This window comes from Xiphophorus hellerii, chromosome 7 (genome assembly GCF_003331165.1).
Source record: "Xiphophorus hellerii strain 12219 chromosome 7, Xiphophorus_hellerii-4.1, whole genome shotgun sequence".
Taxonomy (NCBI): Eukaryota; Metazoa; Chordata; class Actinopteri; order Cyprinodontiformes; family Poeciliidae; genus Xiphophorus; species Xiphophorus hellerii.
This window is the reverse complement of record NC_045678.1, coordinates 6,976,868-7,002,859: the sequence shown is the minus strand read 5'-3', so window position 1 is coordinate 7,002,859 and position 25,992 is coordinate 6,976,868. Positions and strand designations below refer to the sequence as shown.

Sequence of the window (25,992 nt, the reverse complement as noted above, 5' to 3'; positions counted from 1 at the left end):
AGGAAGTCCTCTCTCATGGCGGAGCAAAAGGGAACAGTGGCTGATTTTGAGACTCATGCAAAGGTAGACATCTTTGCGTCTGCGGAGAAGATCGGTTTCAGAACACCTTGTGTAATGAAAGAGCATATTCTCCACTACAAAAATGAATACATAAACAACGAACCACACAGGTAGAGGTCATGATGTGCCCTCGAACTAATGCTTGACCCTCAACTTCCTTTTTTCATAAAACTTAATACCTTGAAATGATACTATCTGATCTTCTCCAACACCAAACAAATGAGCAAAAGAAGAAAAAGAGAGAAGAGTCGAGCAGTTGTGTTTTCACTAATTTATGAAAAATTTCTCAAAGGAAAAAACAAGTTGAAGGATCAAAGTGCAAGTGTACAAGACATCTCAGACAAAAATCACAATCCGAAGCATCTCATTGGTTCATTTCTCTCTTGCATAGCTGTTAGTATCCAACTGTTACATTACTGTGGAAGCAAAGTCAGTTTTAAAGTCTGCAGTGATGGAAAAAAAAATTTACACCAGGAAGTCAAAGGTAAGAGCGGGTTTACAATTCTTTTTTTTTTTCTTCTTTTATTTATTTATTTTTTTAACAACTCTAAAATCCCCAGAGTGCAACACTGTGCAAACTCCAAACAACTGCATCAGCCAGAGCTGTTACACAACCAAACCACGCCGAGCGTCACTTTCTATAACAGGGGGATTTACACGTCTAATTGGCGCCGGCGCATCTCACTTAGCGGTCATTGCGCAACCATAGAGTCACCAGCCGGGTGCCCGTTTCGACAGACAGATGCGACTAATCCGTGACGTCTATTCCTGGACGGAGGGACGACGAAGACGTGTTTGGGTTTGGGATTTGTCTTAATTGGGAGGCCGAGCTGTGATCAGAGCGCCGGCTAAAATAAGGCTGATACATTTAGGGCGGGGTCGGTTCCCACATGACGTGAATACAAGAAGAATGGACAAAAGCGATAAATGGATCCATGGAACCAGTTGGCAACATCTGTATTTGTAAAGAAAAGCTCTGAATTTAGGCAAACCAAACATTACAAAGAGCCAAAACTCATATTTATACATAGCTACACGCATGATGCTTATTTGATTCTCTATTTAATTTGAATGTCAGATACAGATCAGGCCATTGTGATGGAGACCAGGGGCTCCATCCCTAATGAATGATTATTGATATTATATTTATTTACAGGACAAATGCTTTTTGTTTCAGTTCTGTATTTCAGTTACATTGACATTTATTTAAACATTCTTTCAGGCAGAGGGACTGGCCATCCTTCCTGGACAGGGGGAATGTGGGGAAATGTCAGTTTGTTTCAATTTGAGGCCAATTGTTGGAGTCTTACCTTTCAGGGTGTGTCTCCTCGGCAGGGTGGGGCAGCAAAGGGAGCTCCAGGTGCTGTTAAAAAGCTCCTGGAGCGTACCGTTTTCAATTAAGAGGGGTAATGCTCTGAAGTTAAGTTACATTTAATCTTTGATTGATTTTAGTTCTAATAATTTGCATGCATGTAAATATTTATTGGTACCATTTAGTTTTGTGTAAATAATTATTTCTTGTTTTGTTTTGTCACCCCCTTTACCTGGTATGAGTGTTTGAATGGCCCAAAGTATAAAAGCCAGCTTCTTTGTCTCACTGTAAAAAAAAAAAAAAGAAAAAAAAAAAAGGGTGTCGGTGTAACTGTGACCTGCAGCTCTAAATAAATCTACCTCGACTGCATTTTGTTGCCTTGCCTCCTTCCTGAATGCAGAGCCTCCGCCGGTCAAAGTGACACCCATCAAAATGATTCATACTCCTGGAAGATTTAGATTTCAAATCGTTTCCATTCATCCAAGACGTTTGTTTGTGTCAAGAAATGACACAAAAGATAATACAACGATGTATAAGGAGGATCGGTTTTTGAAAAAGCAGTCTTTTAGTTGTATTTCATTAAAATAATCTCAGTGGATCAATGGAAAAGTATTTCATCGCTGGCCAACTTTTTGCATGTTCCCAGAACTATTTTGTTGCTCGATCTTCGATAAGCTCCAAATCTTCGAGTTTGGATGTCCTCCGTACCGTCACCCTAATCTCAAGGTCCCCAAACATTAAAATGACTTCAAGTCAGTGGAATCATATTTGTAAAAATGATCAGATTATTTTAAACCTAAATCTACCAGGGTTAGGGGTAACTTAGCATTTAACTGTACATATTTCTGAAAACACTGTTCATCTGTGCAAACTTTGCAAAAGTATTCACGCCGCTTAAATTCTCACACAATTTGTCACATTACAGCCACAAACCGCTTAGTCGTGAAGCATGGTGGTGGCAGTATCATGCTGTGGGTTCAGGACAGCTGGCTGATGGGTAATAGTGGGAGGAAATCAATTAGAGGCCATCGAAAGATTCGAGACTAGAGCACAATCTCATTTAAGAAGCATACATTTTCATGTGTTTAAAAAAGGCCCAGTCAAAGTCCACGAAAGCCAAATAATAATTTAGGGAAAGACATGAAAACTGATGTTCACAGTCACAAAATGTATACACCTCTTTGGTATAAAAGTCCAATAAAAATACATTGACGTTTGTGGTTGTATGACAAGACGTGAGAAGTTCAAGTGGTATGAATTGTTTTGTAAGACGCCAAAAAAAGAGATAAAAATCTATTGGTTTAAGAACATTATAATCAGGCAAAAGCTAAAAGATGAATTTGGTTGATTAAACTGGAAACATGACAGCTGTAGTCTGTATCTGGAGCTCATCGTCCCTTTTCTCTGTCCAGGATTCATTTTTTCACACCTTCACTATTAACATTTGATTGAACACCAGACTGATAGGCAGCTTTCTTCCTGAATCTGTTAAAATGCTCTTTATATTATTGCACCTTTTTTTTTATATTTCATATTTTAAAAAAGGGAAATGCTGTCTGATTTTGTCTTGTATTTCGGTCACAAAAGAAACAACAACAAAAAACAACAACAACATTTGACTGATTTTAGTCTCTTAATAAAGTGAAACGCCTGCATTCTTCTCACTTAAATTCTTACACACAAAAACGTAAACGTGAAAAGACGATTTAGTCAACGCAGCTACATTTTTAACCAATCCGCCTTTGATCAATAGCCGTGAAAAGTAGAAATCCCTTTAATTAATTCTCGCCTCTTCTCATTGTTCACCACTAGATGTCAGTGTAGGCTCATTCTCCTCCGTAGCAATAGCGCCTTTAAACTTTTGTTACAGCTTCAGGCTTCAACCAGAAGTCAAACACTTATCTCTCTAGTGTAAAAATAATAATAATAATCAAGTTATCACTTGGTATTTTGCAATCTGCTGGGGTTTTCCGTGAGAACAAATTATTATTTTACTTCTTATAAGCAGCTTCGTGCTGGTTCTTAATCTATCGGGATTCTTGGCAAAATATTCTCTACCCAAAACATTGTTATTGCACATTTTATATCTAGTCAAATATTGAGATTACAGCAAGAGGTCCTTCTGGCTTCAAAGCAATTTTTAAAAATTGTAAACTAATATTTGTTAAACTGCTTTGATTGTTACTAGGTAAGTGGCTAGGTAGAACTCAAACTAAACTAAAAAAGAAAAATACTCAGCTGTGAACAGCACTACAGTGCATGAGTGGAAAATGTAAGATCACGCGTGAAAAAAATTACAAAAAATACCGCCGAGGTCCAATTCCCTCGGGTCGACACGAGTTCTGCTGCAGGTTAAGACGCAGAACTAAAACTTTCCCACAGGAATACAAACTCTGTATCCCACTAGACGGCTCTAATGGAGGTCCACAGATGGATCTAGAGTCCATCCCTCTCGTCGCTCTTCAGCACACGGTCTTGTTGCTGGACGAGTCCGTGGAGGACGACAACAGCCTCTCGTTCTTCTTGTTGTCCCTCGACACGCTCTCCGCGTAGGGGTGTTTCCTCTTGCTCGACCGGTCCATGCACCTCAGGAGTGCCTTGACGATGAGGTAGAACAGCTCGGCCACGTTCAGCACCATGCAGATGGCCGAAGAGGCCACCATGAAGATGGTGAAGACCGTCTTCTCCGTCGGTCGGGAGATGAAGCAGTCCACCTTGTTGGGGCAGGGCCACTGCTCACACTTCACCAGCCGGGGCATCCGGAAGCCGTCGTAGACGAAGTACAGCGCGTACATGAAGCCGCCCTCAAAGATGAGGCGGAAGAACAGGCTGCAGGTGTAGGTCCACCAAAGAGGGCCCGTGATGGGCAGACGCCTTTTTTTCAGGGTCTCCAGGTCGGAGTTTTCGGTGCGGTTGGAGGCCAGAATGGTCCTCTTGTCGCCGCGCTTCCTGTACGCGACGTGCATGGCGACGAGCAGGGCCGGCGTGGAGACGAAGATGAGCTGCAGGCACCACATGCGGATGTGCGACACGGGGAAGAAGTGGTCGTAGCACACGTTCTTGCAACCGGGCTGCTGCGTGTTGCACGTGAAGTCTGACTGCTCGTCGCCCCAAACGCTCTCGGCGGCCAGGACCAGGATGGTGATGCGGAAGATGAAGAGGACGGAGAGCCAGATCTTCCCGAGGCTGGTGGAGTGTTTGTTGACGCCGCCCAGCTGGGCGTAGAGTGCCCCCCAACTCATTGCGGTGTCGTGGTCCGTGGAAGCTCCTGTAGGGGTCAAAGGAAGGTATCGGCTGAGTAAACCTGAGCTCACTCAGAAAACTCGACCTGTCCTGATGTCTCTGACCACTGTGTACAAAAACCACCGCCATCATCATCACGTGAAAAACAAGACGGCCTTAAACAGACTTTTGGACACGTATGAATGGTGTATTTTAAAGTCAAACTATCACAACTTCAGAGAAGTAATGTCTCTATATGACAAGCCAAGCTAGCATTTTGACAACAGTTAGCTTTAGCAACCATTCAAGACTGAAATGTAGAGACATCCTGGTTAACTGGGCAGGTAGTTACGTAAAAGTGGCAATGGTGCCATTTAAACACTAAAGAAGACTTTACAAAGATTCACTTCATTTCAAAAAAATACATTTTATTTCAATATTGTTTTATATTTATAAGAACAAATTGCACTATTATCAAAAATATAAAAGCTTACCACCTCAAGTATCTTGGTCACGTGACCGTCTATCAGACCATGAAGACATTTACCGTCAGGTTCAAATGTTATGAACTTAAGCTAATGTGCTAGCTGGATATTGTTCAGATAAAGGTAAGCTGAGCTTGTTTACATCATATTGTACCGCACTGACACTATGGTGCAGTTACAACAAAAGACTTCAGATATCGAAAGTGGCTTATAATGACGCATAAAGACTTTTGTTAAAAAGTCCCACATGGACCAGTTTATGTCTGGCTCTTTAATCATATGTATTAACCTGTTTTCAGACTAACCGAGCCTAATTATTCTATTGTTGACTAACATTATATGGTGCAGTAAGACATACGTCTATACTTTTGAAAACATTGGTCTGCCTCCTAAAAGATTAGGGATTTTATTTAATGTATTTTATGTCCTCTTACCTCCTTTATTGTGTATTATTAATTAATTTATGTCATTAGAACTGCGAGTCTGTAATAAAGCCTAACTATGTACAACTCTATTAAGTCAGAAGTAATAAAAGGCTTAAAACATGGTTTAAAAAAAACTATATTACACTCAAAATTAGTCGATCAAAAGAACACTTAATTGCGTATTGAACGAGATCTACATTAACTTCCACGGCTAGTATTACTTTGTATTGTAATGTTATTTCGTATTTTAGAACAGAATCCTACCAAATACTAACTTCTCAATCAATGAAATGTTGATTGAAAATGATCAAAACAATTAATCCAACCTTCGTTCCCCAGACTTACCTTCCTCTAAGGTAACTTTGCCCTGTTTGTCCTATAAATCAAGATGAAGGTTTTTCCCATGAAGAAGGAGAAGTAGTTGGTCCTAATGTCCTGCGCGGCGCGGCAGAATGAAGAGTGTTTGCCGACGAGCGCCGTCGCGTCTTTGCGCAGCGCAGAGTGAGGCGCACCTGAGTCTGCGGAGGCTTTCCATAATCCTTTCCCTCCTGTAGACAGAGAGGGAGGCAGGCAGGGAGGGAGGGGCCAGGCCGAGGCTCAGCGTGGGGTCAGAAACATCTGAGGTCCCAAGAGATTCATGGCTGATAGGAACAGCTCCACCTCCTAATTATTTAACTGGGTTAAAATATTTGTAGGCTAATTAAATTAAATACAGCTGTATCCTTTTGTCTAACCCATTTAGACACTTTTGCAATATTTAATATTGCATATTTTTGCTTGTGTTACTGGTAACGGCATCAGGTTTCCCAAACGTGCATGACGACATTTAATTTCTTATTGAACCTTTAAACCACTGAAAATGTACACATGGGCTATACAATAGGAGCTTCTGTCCAGACTGATGGCAACACGCTTTAATTTAACCTCAAAATGTTTCAATCTTGAGGTTAAATTAGTCTTGTTAATACAAGGTGACACATCTGACTACCTTGTCTTATGATCCTTGGGTCATTTGTTTTCATGTGTCCTGGTTTATTTAAATTCGTTAGGGCTTGCCATATTTAGTTCATTTCTCCGAGTTTATTTTTGTTCCAGTGGTGTTGCAGTATCAGCTCCTTCCTTTGGGTTTAGTTACTTAGTTTATTTTTTGTGTTTTGCTCTTTGTGCGTTTGAATTTAGCTCTCTTAGGTCAATGTTTTCACCTTGGTTTGTCGTTTCTTTCCCTCAGTTCCCCCCGTGGCTTTCTCTCCCTGCCACGTCTCCTCTGATTAGTTCACCTGCCTCCTTCTTCATCTTTTCCCCCCCGCAGTATGTCAGCTCACTGGTTTTCGCTGAATCTTTCCGTTACATCACCTGTTCTCTGTCCTGGTCTTCCTGCAAATTACCTTGTGAGTTTTCCTTTTTTTTTGTTATTAAAATACTCTGTTTCAAATTATATATGTAGCATACTATTATCAATTTCTTCAACGTTAACCCTGTTGTGACGAACTGACTTGACGATGTAAAACAGATACAAACAGATTAAGAAACACAATGTTTAGATCATGTTAGTGCAACTTATTCTACTGGTGTTCTCTAAATCTGAATTTTTTTGGCCTTTGCAGTTAGAGTCTTATCAGACTGAGCTTTGCATCTTAAATGACTCGGATGAGTATTTAGAGACCAAATATGCAGATAAACACATCCCTGTGAACTAGGCCTGTCACAATAAACAATAAATCAATTAATCGCATGATAGATTAAAAGAAACTCAGTAATTTTCATTTGCTTGATTTATTGCTTTTCTCTCTCTTTTTACCAAAAACTGAATGATGAAAGCATTTAATCTGCTTCTTTGAGCTCAATTATCCCTTTCTTTTAAAGATAATTTTTGTTTACAGAGACTTCATAATTCATTTTATTTGTTGTTTCTGTTGTTTTCTTTATTTATTTTGAATATCTTAAATGTCTTCCAGTTCCAGTGTTCAAATGTTCTGCAGCTTTGTGTTGATGGAAACTTTGATGAAAAAAAAAAGATCACCTCTGCACAATAATAAAAAAAAAGTACAATAAAAGAAGCAACTCCGGAATAATTCCCTAGTTTTATTTATCAAAACATCATCTCACAATTATTCTCTTGATTTTTCCTCACATTAAGTGAGGTGATCGTTTTTACCTGCCAGGTTAAAAAAAAAAATCTACAAAGTAGACTTGAGAAAACTAAAGCAAGCTCACAAAATAACGTCAGCATAGCGAATGCTGAACAATTACGATTAACCCCAAGAAATTATTTACAGAGAAATCTTCCAAAATTTCATCCTATCAGTCGCATGATTGACAGTGGAATAAGGTACTTCCTGATTTCAGCAGTCTGTCTTGATTCTGGCCTTCGCTCGTTGGGCTCAGTGGTCCTTCTTTAGCTTAGCCAGATGCATGAGCAGCAGGTCCCTCTTCTCCTTCCTGGCCGACAGATGCTGCTGGTCGCTGGGAATAAGCTCAGACATCTCCTGGAGACATCAGCAGAGGAAACGAGTGAGAGCAAAGAAATGAAGAGTTTCAGGCCGAGTGACACGGCCTCGGGCGGACATGTTGGAGTTTCTTCTACACCGGTTTAATGACAACAGAGGAGCTACGGGGCTCTGGGGCCAACCGGTGGACAGTCAACCAGGTCGTCACAGGTAGTGTTTGTGTGTTCATGTGTGTTATTCTGTTAAAGTGTTAAAACCAGGTTTTTCCAGAAACCATGCTAGTTTCCACCCTCACACAAATACATTGTCACACAGAACAGATAGTTTGTTACAATCACCATCAAACCAGACTGACTGATTTCCTCCCCTCCTCCCCTGTGTAATTAAACCAATTTAAACTATTCCAGCTTCATTGCAGCTGTTTTCAACCTTGTCTAACTTTTAAGCAGCCTGTAAGAACATGTGACTGCCAGGGAAATGTCTATGCAAGCAGGAACTACTGGCTTTCACTAAGTCAGAGCCAAAAACATCATCGACCTGCTTTAACAGGAAGTAACTATAAATTTAAAAAAAGGTCAATAAGTAAATACTGGTAGAGTTTTAAACTCAGGTTTCTGTAAATGAGCTTAATGTGTCTTATCTTGACCTTCAGTTAACGCCAACGAAGGTTCCTCCAGGTTACCTTAAAGACGCGCTTGGCTGGCTCTCCGAAGAAGTCCGGTACGGGCCCGAAGGAGTTCAGGAGCCTGGCTATTCCCTCCCCGTACCGTCTCATGTAGTCCTCCAAACCTGGAAGAGGGTACAGTTCCAGGAATGAGGCTCAGGGGAGCTGGGAGTTTTCATCATATTGTTAGACTTAACACAGGCATGGCGTCCGGGGCAGGAGGGCATCACCGGCTCGCTGCAGGCAACTGTTTGGACAGCTCAGTGGCAGAACGAGAGGGCTTACGTGCAATTCTTAATTCATATCTCTAAAAATGTCATTTTGACTAGTCATAATTATGTTGGATATGGATGTGAGACCCGTCAAATGGCCAATCCGGTGAGATATCTTGAAAGGAATATTGACTCGTTAAAATATAATTGAAAATATGTTGAATTATTCTTCTTATATGTACTTGTATTCAGTCAAAACACATGTTTAGACAAGTGAATATAATTACAGATAATCACGTCTGTAATTTTATGTCAGAACAGTCTGCCACTATGGGAAGAAAGTAATACGAAATCCCATTTGGACTTTGCCAGAAAAAAACACAAGAAGAGACCAAAATTCAGCTCTATGGATTCAGCAAGGGAATCTTAAATATCTATAAAAACTGAATGTAAATCAAATGTAACTTATGTAAGAAAAAAGAAACGGTATGAAAAAAGGTCTCCGTCAAGCGGAAAGCTCAATGTTAAATGGCTTACTAATAAGTCTTAATAGAGACATTCATCTTATTTTAACTTTCAGAAAGATTTAATGGAGTCATTCTCTCATTTATTAATCTTTAATGACTAATTTATGATGAAGTCAGGACACCATTTGGCTAATAAATGATTTAAGTGCTGATCAAACAAATGGCTACATATTAATAGGTGTGAGTTGTGCATCTGTTCCTCTATAAGACCTGTTGTACAATGAAAATGGGCAAAATTTTATAAGATGCTTCAATCCATCTGGACAGCTTTCACACTGAAACTCCATAAAGCTGAGCTGTTTGTGATTATCAAGTTGGTTTTACCTAAAATTTAACGCCAGCGTTGGGAAATGACTCGGCTCGCTTGTCTAAATGTCTTCGGAGCTGCAGGATCTCCTAAACACCGACGCAGGCTTTGTAGCAGCGACAATAACGAGGAAAAAAGTATCAGAGGGAAGGTGGGCGGTGTGGTCTGTTGACATTCCTCTGATAAGGAATGCTGTTGGAGAGGTCCACATGTTTGAATTACAAAAAAAAACAAAACCCTGAAGGGAAATTTGGCGGCAAAAAGAAAAGCAATATGTCCAAACCGCTTCAGACTAAATTAGGCCGGGTGCGTCACCAAAAAAAAGCACCGAAAGAATCTCACGCTGGATTTTAAAGTTGATCCAGGCACGGATCGTCTTCTGAGTTACTGCTCCCATTTAGTCGAGGATTTATTTCTACGATGTGAAAACAGTGAAGCCTGAGAACCGCGTTTATCTGTCTGATATTGTCCTCATGCTGAACCCCGACTGTTTGAATCGTACTCCTACCAACACATAGCACTGCGGTGCGATAAGTGCCATCTACAGTCAACTAAACATCTCACTGTGATGAGAAAGGTAGTCCGCTGCACCGGGAAACTTCATGGCTATTGTCTAAATTTATCCACTAGCACATGTTTTTGTGGTTTTACAGTAAATTGTCTGAACCTCGAGCACATTTCTGCAATAACTTTGTGTTTGTCAATGATATATAATCATTGAAATCAGTGGTTTTATATGATGCAAAACGATGCAAGGCGAATGAACACTTTTTGTGACATTTTCAGTTGTTTATCTGTCTTAAATTTTGAATTTCCCTTATTAAAAAAGGTTGAACCTGCAACCACAGTCCTTTTTTCAAGGACTGTGGTTGTCTGTAATCAGATGGGAGCTAACAGCAGCTACAATGTTTTCAACATATCACAACAAACGTCTTCTTTGTCCTTGTCCTTCTTTACGCCTGGAAAGTTTATTGCCAACACTTGTTTTTCCTTTTCGTCTTACGCAGATGCTTCTGACGGAAAAGTGGGTTGCGTTGCCCGCGTCTTTCAAAGGAGCTCGGGGGACTTCCTTAAGGCTACAATCAGGGCCCTTTTAGTGGGTTACTCCTTTAAGGAACAATGTCCCACTGTGTGGGTTAATATTTTACAAAGGCGCTCAGGTAGGGCCCGGAGAGACGCGGAGCCGGAGTGCTGGGGTATCTGATTGGATGGATCTAAGAACTTGAAAGACAGACCTGGAGCAGGTCCGAGCAATCTTTTAAGAACACGATACATGCGACTGCTTCCTGAGAAGGAGAACAAAAATCCGTCCCGTACTGTAACTACATATAGAGTTGGCACCTGGTTTGAAGACCGCAATGAGAGCTGTGTGAGTTTTAGATTACTGGTGTGAGGGAGGGCATTCAGCTACCCATCAAAAGGCAGCTTTGTTCGGCCAGACTGTACTTTATCTCTGTGTGTGTGTGTGTGTGTGTGTGTGTGCGGAGTCAGTCAGGGATACTCTCTGGGTTTCACACTCCCCTTTGATATTCTCCATCACCATGAGGTTTCGATCGCAGTGCGACACACACGCACACACACACACACACACCCCGCACTAGCACACCCCGGTATGTTACATACATGTGAGCCACGTCACCGACATGAATTACGTGAATTCCCAGTAAGTAGCCTTGACCTCTACCTGTTTACAGATGAGTAAAATGTGGAATTCAAACTTCAAAACGCATCACTGGCTTGATCACACACCCAATCTAAACCTAAAGAAGGAAACATTACCTTCAGGTGCGTTCAGGTGCATCGTTTCCATGGGACCTATAAAGGCGTAGCGCATTCCCAGTCCCTCTGACATCACCAGGTCGATATCCTTCACTGATATCACACCATCCTGTCAGAGGAAGACATAAAACTACAATAAATACCTTATCTACAGAAAACTTTGGCTTAGCTAGATTGACAAAGGTTCATACAGTCAGATGGATCAGCAGCTACACTTCCTACCAAAACTATTTGTGGTTCTTTAGGGTTTTTATGTCGTAGACCAACACAAAGTAGTGTTCTATGACAAGAAGAGAATTTCCTATTTGTTAAAAAAGCTCAGTCTCAGTCAGATTAAATGGAGAGAATCTGTGAACAGTAATGTTGAAGTCTTGCCAGAGACTCTCATCTTTACACATAAATATCCTTTGATCTAAATCACTCCATTGTAGCTCTGGCTCTTTGAATTGCCTAGTATTGAGTTCCTTCTGTGTTCTCATTTGCTCTCGTCAGCTTTCCTGGTCCCCGTTGAGCAACACCTTCCCCACATCATCTCACCAAGAGAACGATGTGTTCAAGGAGATCTGCATTGTCAGCTTTGCACCACACATAACGATTTGCAAAGGTGTCTAAAAGTTCCAGTTTGGTCTCATCTGACCATTTCTCAACAAGGACGTTTTGTTAGTCTGGCCGTTGCGCTCCTATGAAATTCAACTTGATTCTCATCTCCCTTCAGTGCTCTGACTGGGATTTGTCTCACTGAGCTTAATTTGTCAGGATGCAGTTCAGCCTGGTAGAAGAAAAAGGAGAAGTTATTAGTCTACCTCTGGTTGTAGTTTTAGCAATAGAAGTGTAGGAAGTGAACAAAGCTGTCCAGTCCGTGTTGGCCACACTTCCAAAATGATGAGCCATTAAAGTCAGAGTTTCTCTCTTTGCAGTGGTTGTTTAGAGCGCACACAATTTCCGGTAAGCTTCATAGGATCGAACTGCCGTATTATATACATCATGGCCAAATGTCAGCAATTGGGTAAAATCAGATCCAATCATTGAAAACGTCAATAGAGTTTATGCCTCCAGGAAACAATCGTTTTTCAATAGCAGAGGGACCAGACGCTCTGGATGAACCAAACTGAAGAACAAGGTTTTGTTGGCTGTAGTGGCCTTTCTTTGCAAGAGGAAAGAGGGTAATGAGAGAGGCGGAAGACATGCACCAAAGGTTATCAGGCAGGGTGTCAGATTAAACTGTGAAGAGGCAAGAACATGTTATTTAGAGCAACCTAACAAAGCTGCAACTTTCTTCTAATGTCTTCTCAGTGCCAAATTGTTCCTGATCCCGTCTTTAAACACTCTCACTATATAGAGTTTCGCTAGCCCAGTAACTTCTGCGCAGGGAGGAGACAGCTGAGGATGGAGGGATGGAAAGAGGGCCAGACGGAGGGAGTGGTTCAGGTATCTCTGGGTTTGAGATGCCTGTTGGCTGACCACAGAGGAAACAGATACAGAGAGGTGGAAGAACGGGACAGGGTCGCCTTTGTTTGGCCCCTGCGTCCAACAACGGCACTGTTATCTGAGAAAAATGGGGTCTTTTCTCTTCAGTAATCACTGGGGGTAACGAGGCGCTTTCTCAGCCGCTCTGCTTTCCACCGCTGGCCTCGACTCAAGGCCCCGTTTTATTTCTGGGTTTGTGTGCGTTTCGAGGGGCGAGGGAGAGTTGTGTTACGTAAGGAGGAACGTATAAGATTGCAGCCAGAATGGCGTTCCTGATAATCGACGCAGATCTTTGTGTCATGTTGGAGTTCGTTTTTTGTTTCGCAAACCCAGCAGCCTTTTCTTTTTTTTTTTGTACTTTTACAGCTCATTTTGTTTCTGATGAGGGTTTAAGTAGGGAGTATCAGCAGAAAGATACAATGTGTGCTTTTGCTATTATTTTTGTCCACCACCCTTCCTACTTTTTCCTCTTTTTAAATTTTTTTCCTCTTTTCCTGTTTTTTGTGTGAAACAGGCTGATGAAGCCTACTGAGCAACAGCTGCTCTGTGAAACTAATTTTTTCTGACTGCAGTGACTGGTGACGGATTGTTTAGCGAAACTACGCAGCTACATTTAAAACTGCATTGAGAAAACATCTTGGAACGCCATGAAGCTGAAAGAAGGCTAAATATTTCTATTTTGAAGCATATTTTTGATAAAGTTTCTAATAGACAGCAAATAAGTTTTATATTTGAGGGTTTTTTTTATATGCCAGTTACAAATTAAAATATACGCATTTATTGTGACCTCTAGTGGCACAATCTGTAAACTGCAACCATATCTGCATAGCTTATGTCAGCTCTCATAAGCCAGTTTTTTTCTATATGAACTTACATTATGAGACACTTAACATAAATTGCTGCGTCTTACAGTCAGTAAGACACTTGATAATGAAAACAAACCAAACCGCATGAAGGTCGACACCAATTAAACCAGCTACGAATTTTACGTTGCTTTTCTGATCATTTTAGTAAGTGGAAGATGAAATGAGCAAATTCAATACAACAAATTTTCTACATTTTAGAATAAAAAAATAAGTGAATTTCAACTTGTTTAAGTATCTTCAAGGGCCACTACTATGTTAAATCAACTTTTTTAAACTTTACATCATGTTATAATGTTATTCCCTCATCAAAATCATATCTAGGGTGCTGCTTTGATTCTTCCATGCATGTTTGAGAAATTCTTTCATCTCCATGGCAACCATTCAGCTGTGCAAAATGCCTGGTTGGAGCTAGCTCCGCCTTTGAGGCACAGCTCCACCTCAGAGCAGAAGTTTCTAAACTTCAGAGCTCTCACAGAGCAGGCCTCCTCCACTCAGCTCCTTCAGACTAGTCAGCAGCAATTAGCAAACACCTGGTGGAACTGAGCATCTGCTGAGCTCATTATAGGAGCTACTAATCTGTTGTTAAAGGGTTAATAGAGGAGCCATGTTGTGATGACTTCCTGAAGATGGAGTTTCAGAAAGAGCAGGAGCTTCTTAAAGAGACAGAGACCCAATTTCAAGGTGTTAAATTACAAAGTAAAAATTTCTTTAAGTCGTATTTGATATATGCAGCATTTTTATAACAACTGAAGGCGACATTGTTACTTGATCATGCTAAAAATGGCAATATATGCCTGGAAAACACATATGCAGAAAAGTTAAGCAATCCAGACATGACTGATGTAGCAATCCTAACTTTTAAACTTCTGTCAACAGCAAGTTACATCTACAATGGTGAGTAAACGTCTTCAGCCCTCCTACGTTTCCTGTCATCCAAACAAACCTTTGACTAATCCTTTTGTGATCTTGAGTAATGTTTGCTCAGGCCTAACGGAGGCTTGCCTTATTTTTCTGCCTTCTTGTCTTCTACCTGGAAAATCTTGCTGAAGCGGTCTGCAGCAAATGTCTCTCACGTGCCGCTGCGTCCGGCAGCAGCGGACGTGACAAAAACACCAAACTTGTGCCTACTGCTTGCATTAATGAGACATATGTATGCAAATCAGCTCAATTAGACACTTACTGTGCTTCCCACACATGTTGGCAATCGTTGAGAAGGACGATTGCCAGTTTCCCCTCATTTGAGCTGATTTACAATGAGAACCTGTTTGACAACACAATGAATCTGCTACGAGCTTCAATTCATGCGTTCTTTATTTGCTGTACAGTAAAAGAAAGTTGCATGTTCATTGCTTTGTTTTTATACTTTGCTAAGCAGAACGATAATTTCAGTTTTACATGATGTGTGGCGTGTCTGAGACGTTTCATACAAACCGATGTCAAGCAGCTACACCTTGTGTGGATGCATGTCACTTACAAAATGTAAAAAGGCAGTAACATTTTGAGTGTCGACAGCCTTTCCGGGGCGCACCTCATCTAGTGACTGATGGGACGACCTCCAGCCTCCACTCACACAGCTGGAGCATCTTCAAAAGTGAAATTTGACACTTCTACAACAAAGTGGCATTTTGGCCTGATGGGACCCAGGCACAGCCTCGGAGGTCACCCTACCCGACATATACCTGAAAATAAAGCGATGAGGAATGTCACGAGAGTGAAATCTCGTGTGGCGGATGCACAGATCAGGAGCTCAGCTGAATCTGCAGTTGGATTTCCTTGAAGTAATTATCTGCGCTTTAATTCCTAGAAGAGAAAAGTTGACTCCCAGCGACTGTTCAGTTGGGTAACAGTGATTATCACAGAGCGCGTTCTCACCTGACTGCATGCCTCCTCGCCTCAGCAGTGGGATGAAAAGCCACTCGTTCATTCAGTGACTCCTCAAAATCTCCCAGCTGTGAGGAGAGCTGTAAGATTTTTTTTGCTGAATCTTAAAGAATCTGCATGGATAAACCTCAGGAAGCTCAGCGCGCAAAACCTTTTAAGCGCTCAATCGTAAAAAACAAAAATGTAGTCGAAAGAATGTCAGCGAAACTAGCTCAGCTTCAAAAGGTTCAAAGTTCAACAATGAATAGTTTGGAATCCGAAGCAGCAGCAGCAGCACTGACTGCTGGCTCTCAAGCTTATTTAATGTCTAGCCGCTCTTTAGGAGAAAAGACATTAATGCAGCGGCACACTCCTGCTAATCTGCTTATAGCAGAGCTAACTTTTTGTTTAGCGATTTAGCACATCTGCTAATTTTGAAAACATTTACCGGTGGCATACTTCGCTTTTCCTAAAGCTGCAGTGTACTTGGCTGTTTTATAAACTTTCAGTTGAACAAACGTCGATGTCTGTGTTAACGTTTTGGGTTTTTGACTGTTTGCAATTTATGCTCTTATTTTGAAGGGGGTGAGGGCTATTTATGTTTTTTTTTTTTCTTCACGTTTTCCACCAGATGGACCTGCTGCAGCAAACAGAAAGGGGCTGGGACGGACCACTGTCAGTCTCATACCTTATTTGGAAATGGGACCATTGCACTCCGGAAGTGAAGGGGGCGCTATTTCTTTTATTATCCACGGTCTCCCATTTTTATTTTCTTTTGAAATCTGTGATATATCTTCATGTTTAGGAAGTTGTTCCACTCTCAGTATGTATTTGAGCTTGTGTCTTTTATTTACTTCAGCGCAGCTCACAGTTTTTAGAAAATTCTGTAGTTTTCTGTGTACTTCTAAATCTGCTCCATAGTCGCATCTTTTCGGGCCTGCTACTGCCTCTAGTGGCGTGGGGGTGGTAGCACAATTAATTTAATTACTAAATTACTAAATCAGAATACCAAAGTCTTCATTATTTATTATAAATTTTTCATTCTCATTCATAATCATTTTTTAACCAAACTAACTGATAACATTTACCTGTAGCATACTAACTGTTTTACTCGATGCACAAATTGTTGATATTGTGATTCTATGAATGTGTTTTATTTTATAGTTTTAGAGTCTAAGGAAATTTTCCACGTCGATAGACTAAATAGTTTCATCTTATTTTTTCTTCTATATAAGACTCGACCAACAAAAAATGTGAATTTTTGCTTGTATCTGTTTAACAATCCTACTTGTGACAACCAGACTTGTTACTCTTTTGTGAACCGAATTCATTTGTTTGTTATTGACTTTTGCTCAATTAAGTTTCTTATGTATACATTGTAGATTGCATTTTTATTATAGTTGATCATGTTGCTTTTCATGCCCCCTTATTGAATTTATTCCTTCTATAATTGATGGAGATATATAGATATTATTAATAATGTATAAAGTTCTTGTTTATGTCATTTAATTAGCTCTACATCCTTAAGAAAATGATAAAATATGGTGTTTTATAATTAATCTTTTACGGTGCCAGTAATGTCGGAATTAAAAGCAAATAATAAACACTTTGTGGTATCTAGTAATGTAATTATATTAATTGTGTTACCACCTCCACGCCACTAGGGGCAGTAGCAGGTCCGAAAAGATGCGATTTAGAAGTCCACCGAAAGCTACGGAATTTGTCAAAAACTGTGAGCTGCGCTGAAGAAAATAAGAGAGAAGTTACAATACATGCTGAGAGTGAAACTCCTTCCTAAAGATGAAGAAATATCACCACCCGTGAAGTGGTGGAGCAAGTGACGTTTCTTCCGTACACAGAATGCGTCGCCATAGAACTCCAGTTTAAAATCGACTGACGCCCAGAGCGCTTTCTTCCTGCGGTCCATTAGACTGGTGCACCTCACAAAGTTAAGTCGCATCATCGAGAAAGAAATGTCGGAGCAATATCTCAAGAAAACAGCCAAGTAGTTAAAACTTGGCTTCAAATGACAGATAATCACATTAGTTAATAAATTGGTCACGCAGGTTAAGACATTTTTGAGTAAAAAGAAAATAAATGTTACAACGTGACTTCAGTAACAAAACAATAGGAAACCTCACCCTGACACTCACCTGGACCAGCCTCCATGACTCAGCAATGATGGCAGCCTGAACTCTGTTGACGGCAAAGCCGTCTATCTCCTTCCTCAGCAGGACGGGCGCCTGGCCGACCTGAACCAAAACAAACCGGAAGTCAGGCAGGAGAGCCACAGAACCAAAACCTGAAATTTAAAGATTTGCATTTTCCTTCATATTTACCTACAACAAGTGATAAAGACATTGCATGTCCTTACATTAATTTTTTCCAGCATATGCACAAGATCCATTTTACTATTGTCATAATTAGAAATGAAGGTTTCCACGGTTAACAAAAGACAAATATGGATGAATGGTCAAAGGACTACGTCCCTAATACCTTCACAGATTAGGCAAGATGTAATATTTGTACACATAGTTCATTTTACAGTTTAATACAATCAACTCACTGATAAGGATATGGACTTAAAAATGATCATGATATTTTGAGGTGTTATTCTGATAACGATAAAAATAACTGGTTATTTTGTCTTTTTTAGGTAACTGTTTGGCTCTGACTGCATGACACAGCAGTCACAACTCCACAAACCCATATAATGCTCTTCAAAAAGATCCCTATTTGTAACACGCTTCTTTAGGACAAGAGCGTGTTTTGTATCACTAAACTGCACGTTTTCAAATTTACTGATACTTTCATTGGCCAAACAGTGGAGAAAATAATAAAACCAACAAAATGGACAGGTTGTGGATGTTTGAAATATAATCGATTGGAATTTATTGTGACAAAGCTGTATCAAACTTCTTATCATGATAATAAATTTATCACGATAAAAGATGAACGATACAGTAAGTGTCCACCCCTTAGCGGTTTTATTGTTCTCAGGGGAAAAAAATCCATTGGAAAATGACAAATTTCATGAATTCCTTCAGAATACATCCTGCAAACCTGAAGGCATGGTCATGAAATAGCAATGAGACATAAAGTTCAAGACACTTCAGTACAAGTTCAGTAATGGCAGTGTGGACGAACTGGTGTAGAAATTCTTATGAATATATAAAAGACAAGTAGCAAATCCTCAAAATTATATATATTAAAATAAAATCATAAAACTACAAGCTGCTACCAACCCAATAAAGAAAGATGTAGGAGTGGACTAGACAACAGGTACAAAAAAAATTGAATTAAGATTCACAGTCAAGCTACGGCTGGGACTTCTGGGAACAATCTCTCAGTTGTTTTCAGGGATTAAACGTTCTGAAGTTCAACTTTAAAGTCCTACAAAGTCCTCCTTTGAGGCAGTGATTTATTGGTTATGGATCGGCAGCTTAAACAGGCATTTTCAGCTGTCATGTAGAAAACGACTCAGAACCATCAATCCAGCCTGCAGTGTTGGTTTGACGCCAAAGCCCAGTCATTTCATCACCCCGACATGTTCTAACTTCAACGATCCATGGGAAGTTTAATCTGTAATCTGCACCTTGGTCATCAGAGAACGGGTGGCGTCCATAACGGCTGGCACGGTCTCTGGGTGAGGCACCAGCTCGACCAGTTTCACATAGTAGGGTGGGTTTACCTGGAGGGAGCGAGACACGAACGAGGAAAGCTGATTAGGTCATTAATACATCGCATGCCATGCCACAACATGACACACCATAATCCTTTTATCAGAATATTTGCTATGGTCACAAAATCTATTCATTCTTCACTGTTGCATGATGTGCAGCTGTTGGTGTGGATAGATACTGCAACATCTAAAACTCTTCAGTTTTTATGCTTTTCTGGAAGATAAGTTGATTTGTTTCACATTGCGTTTGTGGTCGGAGATGAAAATACAGTGTACGAAGATGTATTACGGCCGTTGTAGGTATTAAAAAAAAAAAAAAAAAGGAAGAATAAATTTCCACCAAAAAAATGCAGATGTTTTGAGATTAATTTCAGACATTTTCTGAAAACAAAAATACAAGGAGATTTCTGAGTTTCAAAAGTTGTGAATTTGCGAGAAAAAACTCACACATTTTCAAGTTCATCTCAGGAGTTTTCTAGAAAAGGTATGGACATTTCTGAGTTTATTTCTAGCAAATCTTAGACTTTTCAAACTCATACATCTACTTGTTTCTTCTAGAGAATGTCAGTTTTTTTTTGGGCAGAAATTTACTCCTTCTTCTCATCCTCTTTTCTATCCACATTGGCCCTAACGTGTCATCACAAATTCTCCGTCCGATACGCTCGTTAATTAGCGCTCTTTCTGTTCCAGCGGGTTTTCAGTTGGACGTTTGCTGCAGCTCTGTGTTGGCACCGACCGGATGGGACACGAGGCAGCGGCTTCTCTCCTGCACTTTGGCGAAGACGCTGCTCGGCACCAGGCAGGAAGTGGAGCTGCTCAGGATCACCGCTTTACCCACGAAACGCTCGACTTCCTGAAAGACGCTCTGCTTGACTTCCAGCTCCTCGAAGACGCACTCCTGGAAGACACACGCAGATTCGTGACTAGACCAATCATTTACCGCAGCACCTTAAACTAACATCATCTGTTCTTACTGTTTAGCCTTTTCACAGATTTGTTTAAAAACACAAACATAAAAAGGAAACGAAGGAATAACCTTTGTGACGGTTGATACAAAAGACTCCAAAATAATAAATAAATCCATGTAACACTGCTTACATACACTAAGATTATGATACAAAAGCATATTCTCCATTTAAAAAGAAAATCATGGATTACCAGTTAAAAGGTCACATGGTTAACCTAAAAAGTTAAGTTATAAATTATAAATATGTTAGATTAATTGTACTTAGTATAAGAGTGTCACATGTGATTTAGTTAAAAAAAAAAAAAAAATCCTAATGTGGAATTATTTCCTTAATAAAAGTGCTCACATTAAAATTAGGATTTTTCTGCGTTTTTTCAATCTCTATACTTATTTAGCCCTGAATATAAATATAGACAGACAAATCACAAGAGAATAATATTTTCACATGGATGAGCATCGTAAAACCTGTGCATTAAATATCCTGTAAGTTATTAAAACGATTCCAATTAAACTCTTGTTTTCAGGTACACTCAGAGTCAGCATTTAGGTTTCAGTGACACACAACCATGAATTATCAAAACAAAGAAAGTTGTGTAACTTTTTATAAAGGGATTTTTTTTTTTTTTTTACAATGAAATTGATAATAATGGTAATACAAAAAATATAAGGAGATACTTTGAGTACATGAATCAATTTGTTATGGATATGAGGATTTAAAGTCATGCTCCATTAAAGGGTGTTAATTTATTGCATGTTTTATCAATAAATTAATTGTGGCACATTTTTCATCATGATAAGATTTAGATGTATCGTAGTCACGATAAATTTTAGTAAAATGTCCATACTGTCAGGACTTACTCCACTGTTTTTCTTTTTTTCAATGAAAGTATACGGAAATGTCAATAAATTTTAAAATATGTGCAAAGTTTAGTGATACAAATCACACTTCTTTTTGTGAATGAAGCGTGATACAAGCAGGAATGTTTTTCCAAGAGCAGTACAGCATTTGTGTTTGTGGGACTATATTTGCTGCGACACTCGGTCACAGTCGCACAGTCACCTAAAGAATCCTTAGCGCCACAAAATATTGTGATAAAGCCTTAATGTGAAATCACGGATCTGACCGGTGAGGATCAACATCAGTCCTGTTAGTGATCTGCGGTTTGAATTGGGAAAAACTCTCATGCTTCCTCCTCTCGACTAAAATATGTGATGGACAGGAAAGCGAACCGTCAGGTAGCTGCATATGGTAAAAACACAAGAAGTGAACAGCGATACCAAGAAGGAAAAACTTTGTTTTGTGTCGTATTTCCTTGTCTGAGTTGTTATTTTTTTTCCCTTCCTCTGATCGTATCTGCAGGGAAGAACAGCACCCTTGTGTTGTGGGCCTCTTTTGGTTCTTTGTTTAAAAAAGGTCAGCTTTCTATCCGATTTCAGGCGACTGGCACTACATTTTAAAAGGGTTTTAGCGCTGGTTGTAGTTTGGGTTCCTCAGAGTGGTGGGGGAAAAAAAGGAGATTAGGAACTTTCATCATCAGGGGGTCAAAGTGTGAATTAAAAACCTCCTGTCTGTTAGATATTTTCCCCCACTCAATTTTCTTTTTTGACAAACATGTTAAGCAGCAAATTCCACTGTTTTTTTTTTAAATTTTGCATTTGAACTCAGAACTTTATGTGTTTTAGCTCATCTGGTTTGTAAGAGCTTTACAATCCTTACAGCTCAGTTCTAGTTTTAACAAGTCGAGACAAACAGGATGTGATGTCACTGAGAGTCTTCAACCTAATCGTTTCTAACTCTTTTTCAGTCATTTCTTATTTACGACAAAAAAAACCAAAAAACTGTAACAAATAATAAAACCCCAACGCAGTCCAAAGTTAAACCGGGCATATTTTTTTGTTTTCAGATTTCTCTGAAGTCAAACTAAAAGCTGTTTTAGTCCACATAGAAACAACGAGCTCATCCGCATGCGTTTGTAGCCATTGAATCTCTGTCAGACATTTCTTGTTTTTATGTTGCTGTTTTGAACATTGAGGTTTTTCTGCTCGTTTCCAGTGAACTGCTCCTTTAATTAGCAAAAAAAACAAACAAGAAAAAGAATGTTTTTAGCCACCAGATACTTTTTGTTTGTTTTGGTTTTAGGACAAGTAGAGTCCAGAAAGCAAATATATATATTTTTTTTTATTTAAATAATTCATTTAAAATTTTAAACGGATTTTGAGTTGATTTCACTTAGGAAAACAATGTGCTATTCTGCCCCCTTCAGTATAATCAAGGCAATTAAAGAGCCAGGATGTTTTGCACTGAGCTCAATGTTCTCAGTTTATTGAAGTAAAAGTAAAGGTAGCACTAATTTCTTTAAGTAACAGAAATCATCGCTGTCCAACCACATTCAGTTTGAAATCGGCGCAGCATTTCCTCCTTGGTTTAGAGGAAATGGACGCAGACGCGTCCGTTTGAGTTACCTGGACGAAAAAGGCTCCCTCCAGCGCCGGGGCCAAGTCTTCGTAGCAGGAGAGCAGGGCGAGCTGCTGCGCGGCGCTGAGGTCCCCCCTCAGCATGTGGGCCTCTTCCAGCTCCTCCGTCTGCTTCCTGAACCCAGGAAGAAATATGTCAGAAACCTCCAACGCAACCAGACGGGCTTCGGAGACGATAAAAACCAGAGGTGTGACCAAGTCACTGTGTTGCAAGTCTCAAGTAAGTCTCAAGTCTCTGTCCTCAAGTCCGAGTCAAGTCTCAAGTAAAGACAGGCAAAAGTCGAGTCAAGTCTCAAGTCAGGAACCTTTAATTTCAAGTCATTTCGAGTCGTTTTTATTTTATTTTTTTTTATAATTTGCAATTATACATAAAATTCAAATAATAGACCATTTGTTCTTTTTAAAATATGTATTTGAGGTTCATTTGTGATCCTCTTATTCATCTGGTATTCTTCAAATCTGTCAGAAGTAAACAGATGTCAGAAAATAAATTACAGCCATTCATGAATTACATTTGACTTCAGTTTACTCCTTCTATTCATAAATAAACATCAACACTACAACAATCATAGTTTTCAAAAAATGAAATAAGTATAAATGAAGTTATCACAAGTAAACTCAGGAAGGTCTGGTGCATTTATTTTTCTGCTTTTATTTCTAAGTATGTTAGTTTCAGTCCTCCGTAAATATGGGACAGATATTCTAAACACAAAATTTATTTGGGACAGTCACTGTATTTGGTCTTTTTTTTTTTTTCCCAGCAAAGCTATACTACTTGGAAATGGGTTCTGTGCGACATGTGACAGTCACGCCGGTCAGTGCATTAAGTCAAAAACAGTTGACTTAATGCACTGACTGCAGTAAACAATATATTGTCAATATAATTTCCCGACGTAGATGTCTTCAAATATACCAACCATCCTTAGATGATACTAGACCCGGCTCATCATCATGATGGGACAGAGAGACTCTGTTCCCTGTGTTCAGGTCCAGAATCTGCTTTCTGTTCCGGAGCCCCGCTCACTATCCACCGGCTTCCTGAGCTAACACGGTGCACATTATTTGTGGAGGCATTTGAAGGACCGGATTTATGGTAAATCATCACCAATTTAACCCGGAGTACACATGCTAACACGAAGTTAGCTAAAGTCAACTATCTTACAGCAAAAGAAAAGTGCCACCTACCGATCTTTGTGAAGCTTCAAATGCCGGACAAAGTTGGACGTCGTGGCATCTCCATCCGATATTCTCTTCTTGCATGTTTTACAAGTTGCAGTTCGTTTTTTAGTCGAAAGTTCATAACCTACGTAGCCAAAAGAAATTACTCGCGGAAGCATATTCGAGCGGTTATTTCGTATTTCGTTCCCTGAGCTCTGTAGCTTTGCCGCGGTTTTTTAAACGTCCAAATCCTGTTAATTTGATTGGTTGTGCTGCAGCTACGTACACATACATACATAAGGAGAGAGGAAAACCATAGTGACGGTCTGCGCATATTGATACGGAATGAGTGAAATTAATTAATGACGCCACTTTATAAATAATGTGTTTTAAATTTTAAGACTTTGAGTAAAAAATATCAAGTCTTTTCAAGTAAACAGCTTCAAGTCGAGTCAAGTCCCAAGTCAATGGCATGAAAGTCAAAGTCAAGTCCGAGTCTTTGAGCATTTTTTCAAGTCAAGTCTCAAGTCGTGATTTTAACGACTCGAGTCTGACTCGAGTCCAAGTCATGTGACTCGAGTCCCCACCTCTGATAAAAACTCTATAGGCAGCATTTCTGTTGAACTCCCCGGAGGAATTGTTAAAAAATGCGAGCCGTTTCTCAATGCTCTCCACCCTAACGATAAGGATATAAAATATAGTTTATTTAATAAACAATCTAATGTGAAAAAAAGGAAATCTACATAGAGAATTAACTTGTTGTATATAGTAACTGCTAGTATATAAGATCTCTTCGTACTCTCTTTTATTACCTGGTATGTGATGTTGGCTTTTAACAGTAAAGATTTAAAGAGCCTCCCAAGAGGAACATATTCTATGCACATTTGTAAGTCACCTGATCTCCATGATAGCCCTTGCAGCCTGCCCTGGTTGGTTGTCGTAGATCTTTACCTGGTAGCCTCCACTGATGAACACCATGGCCCAGGAGCGGCCGATCAGACCGCTGAACACGCAGAGGAAGAGAAGAAGTGTGAGGAAAAAAACAACTGAAACGTCATGCTGCCAAATCTTGCGTTTGATTACATTTCTTTAAAATTACACACCAGCAAATTTGAAGCACAGTGAGAACTGTTTATTCTTGAGACTAACTGCTTGAACATAAAGTAGGCTTCTGTTTACCGTCTTCTTATGTCTAACTTAATAACTGCTAAAGATCATTTCTGATCTTCTGAGAATCTCCTACTGCGTAACGATACATCTACTGAGTGGCGTAGATGAGTCCTGTAAAAAAAAATAAAAACAAGTACTGCCTCAGTGAAAAAAACAACAACAAACAAACAAACAAAAGAAAAGTTTACAAAATTCCTAGCTGAACTTTATTTCAGGCACATCTGAGTCACCAAAATTGATACATGACCTGAAGAAGACTGAATGCAGAACTTGAAACAAAAAGTGATTATGATTCTTTTTTTTTGTTGCTATATTTACCATATTTATATGCAAACTGCGAACTTTTGTAAGCTTTCTCTTGTTTATCAGTGCAACTGCTGACAATTCAGCTAATGACGACTTTGTGTTTACGTAACAGGTCAAGAGAAAGGTCACTTCAAAAGACCAGCACGTTCAGCTGACTGCACACAAATACTGACCAGGGTACAAGAAATGGGTTAAAATGTAAGCCTATCCTGAAAGGGACCGCAGAATATAGACATGTAGTCAAATTAATTATAGTAATGCTGCAATCGTGTTTGAAATAACAACTCGGGCAACTCTAGCTGAAAAGAACAGACGCAAAAGACAACAAAAATTGGCATGCAGAAGATATACTAAAACTACGTGAAACAGCAGTAAACTGAAGATGCAGACACAACCGGAAAAACATCCAAACTCAACCTGAACTTTAGAGCTGCTGTTATTTTTCTGTTGTTTGCTCACCTGCCGATCACAGTGATGGTCTTCAACTCAGAAGTGCTCATTATTTGATATTATAGCGGTGCAAAACCAGAACCGAAGTAACTGTTACTGCATAAAATCTTGCACCGCCCCTCCGGAGTCACGCTGTCTGAGCGGTACGGTA

General features: G+C 39.7%; 2 protein-coding genes across 2 annotated transcripts; both read right to left on the bottom strand.

Moving 5' to 3' along the window:
- Positions 1–316: 316 nt before the first annotated feature.
- On the bottom strand, positions 317–6,035 carry gjb8 (gap junction protein beta 8). Its single transcript, XM_032566718.1, has 2 exons — positions 5,850–6,035; positions 317–4,640 (listed from the first exon to the last, which is right to left on the bottom strand). The coding sequence occupies exon 2, from the start codon at positions 4,612–4,614 to the stop codon at positions 3,835–3,837; it is 780 nt and encodes a 259-aa protein (XP_032422609.1). The 5' UTR covers positions 4,615–4,640; positions 5,850–6,035; the 3' UTR covers positions 317–3,834.
- Positions 6,036–7,566: 1,531 nt separating this feature from the next.
- cryl1 (crystallin, lambda 1) lies at positions 7,567–25,984 on the bottom strand. The gene is made up of 9 exons (XM_032568551.1): positions 25,851–25,984; positions 24,811–24,918; positions 22,746–22,872; positions 20,052–20,213; positions 19,229–19,324; positions 17,787–17,885; positions 11,441–11,549; positions 8,634–8,740; positions 7,567–7,990 (listed from the first exon to the last, which is right to left on the bottom strand). Exons 1-9 carry the CDS (start codon positions 25,889–25,891, stop codon positions 7,886–7,888), a joined length of 954 nt encoding a protein of 317 aa, XP_032424442.1. The 5' UTR covers positions 25,892–25,984; the 3' UTR covers positions 7,567–7,885.
- Positions 25,985–25,992: the final 8 nt, after the last annotated feature.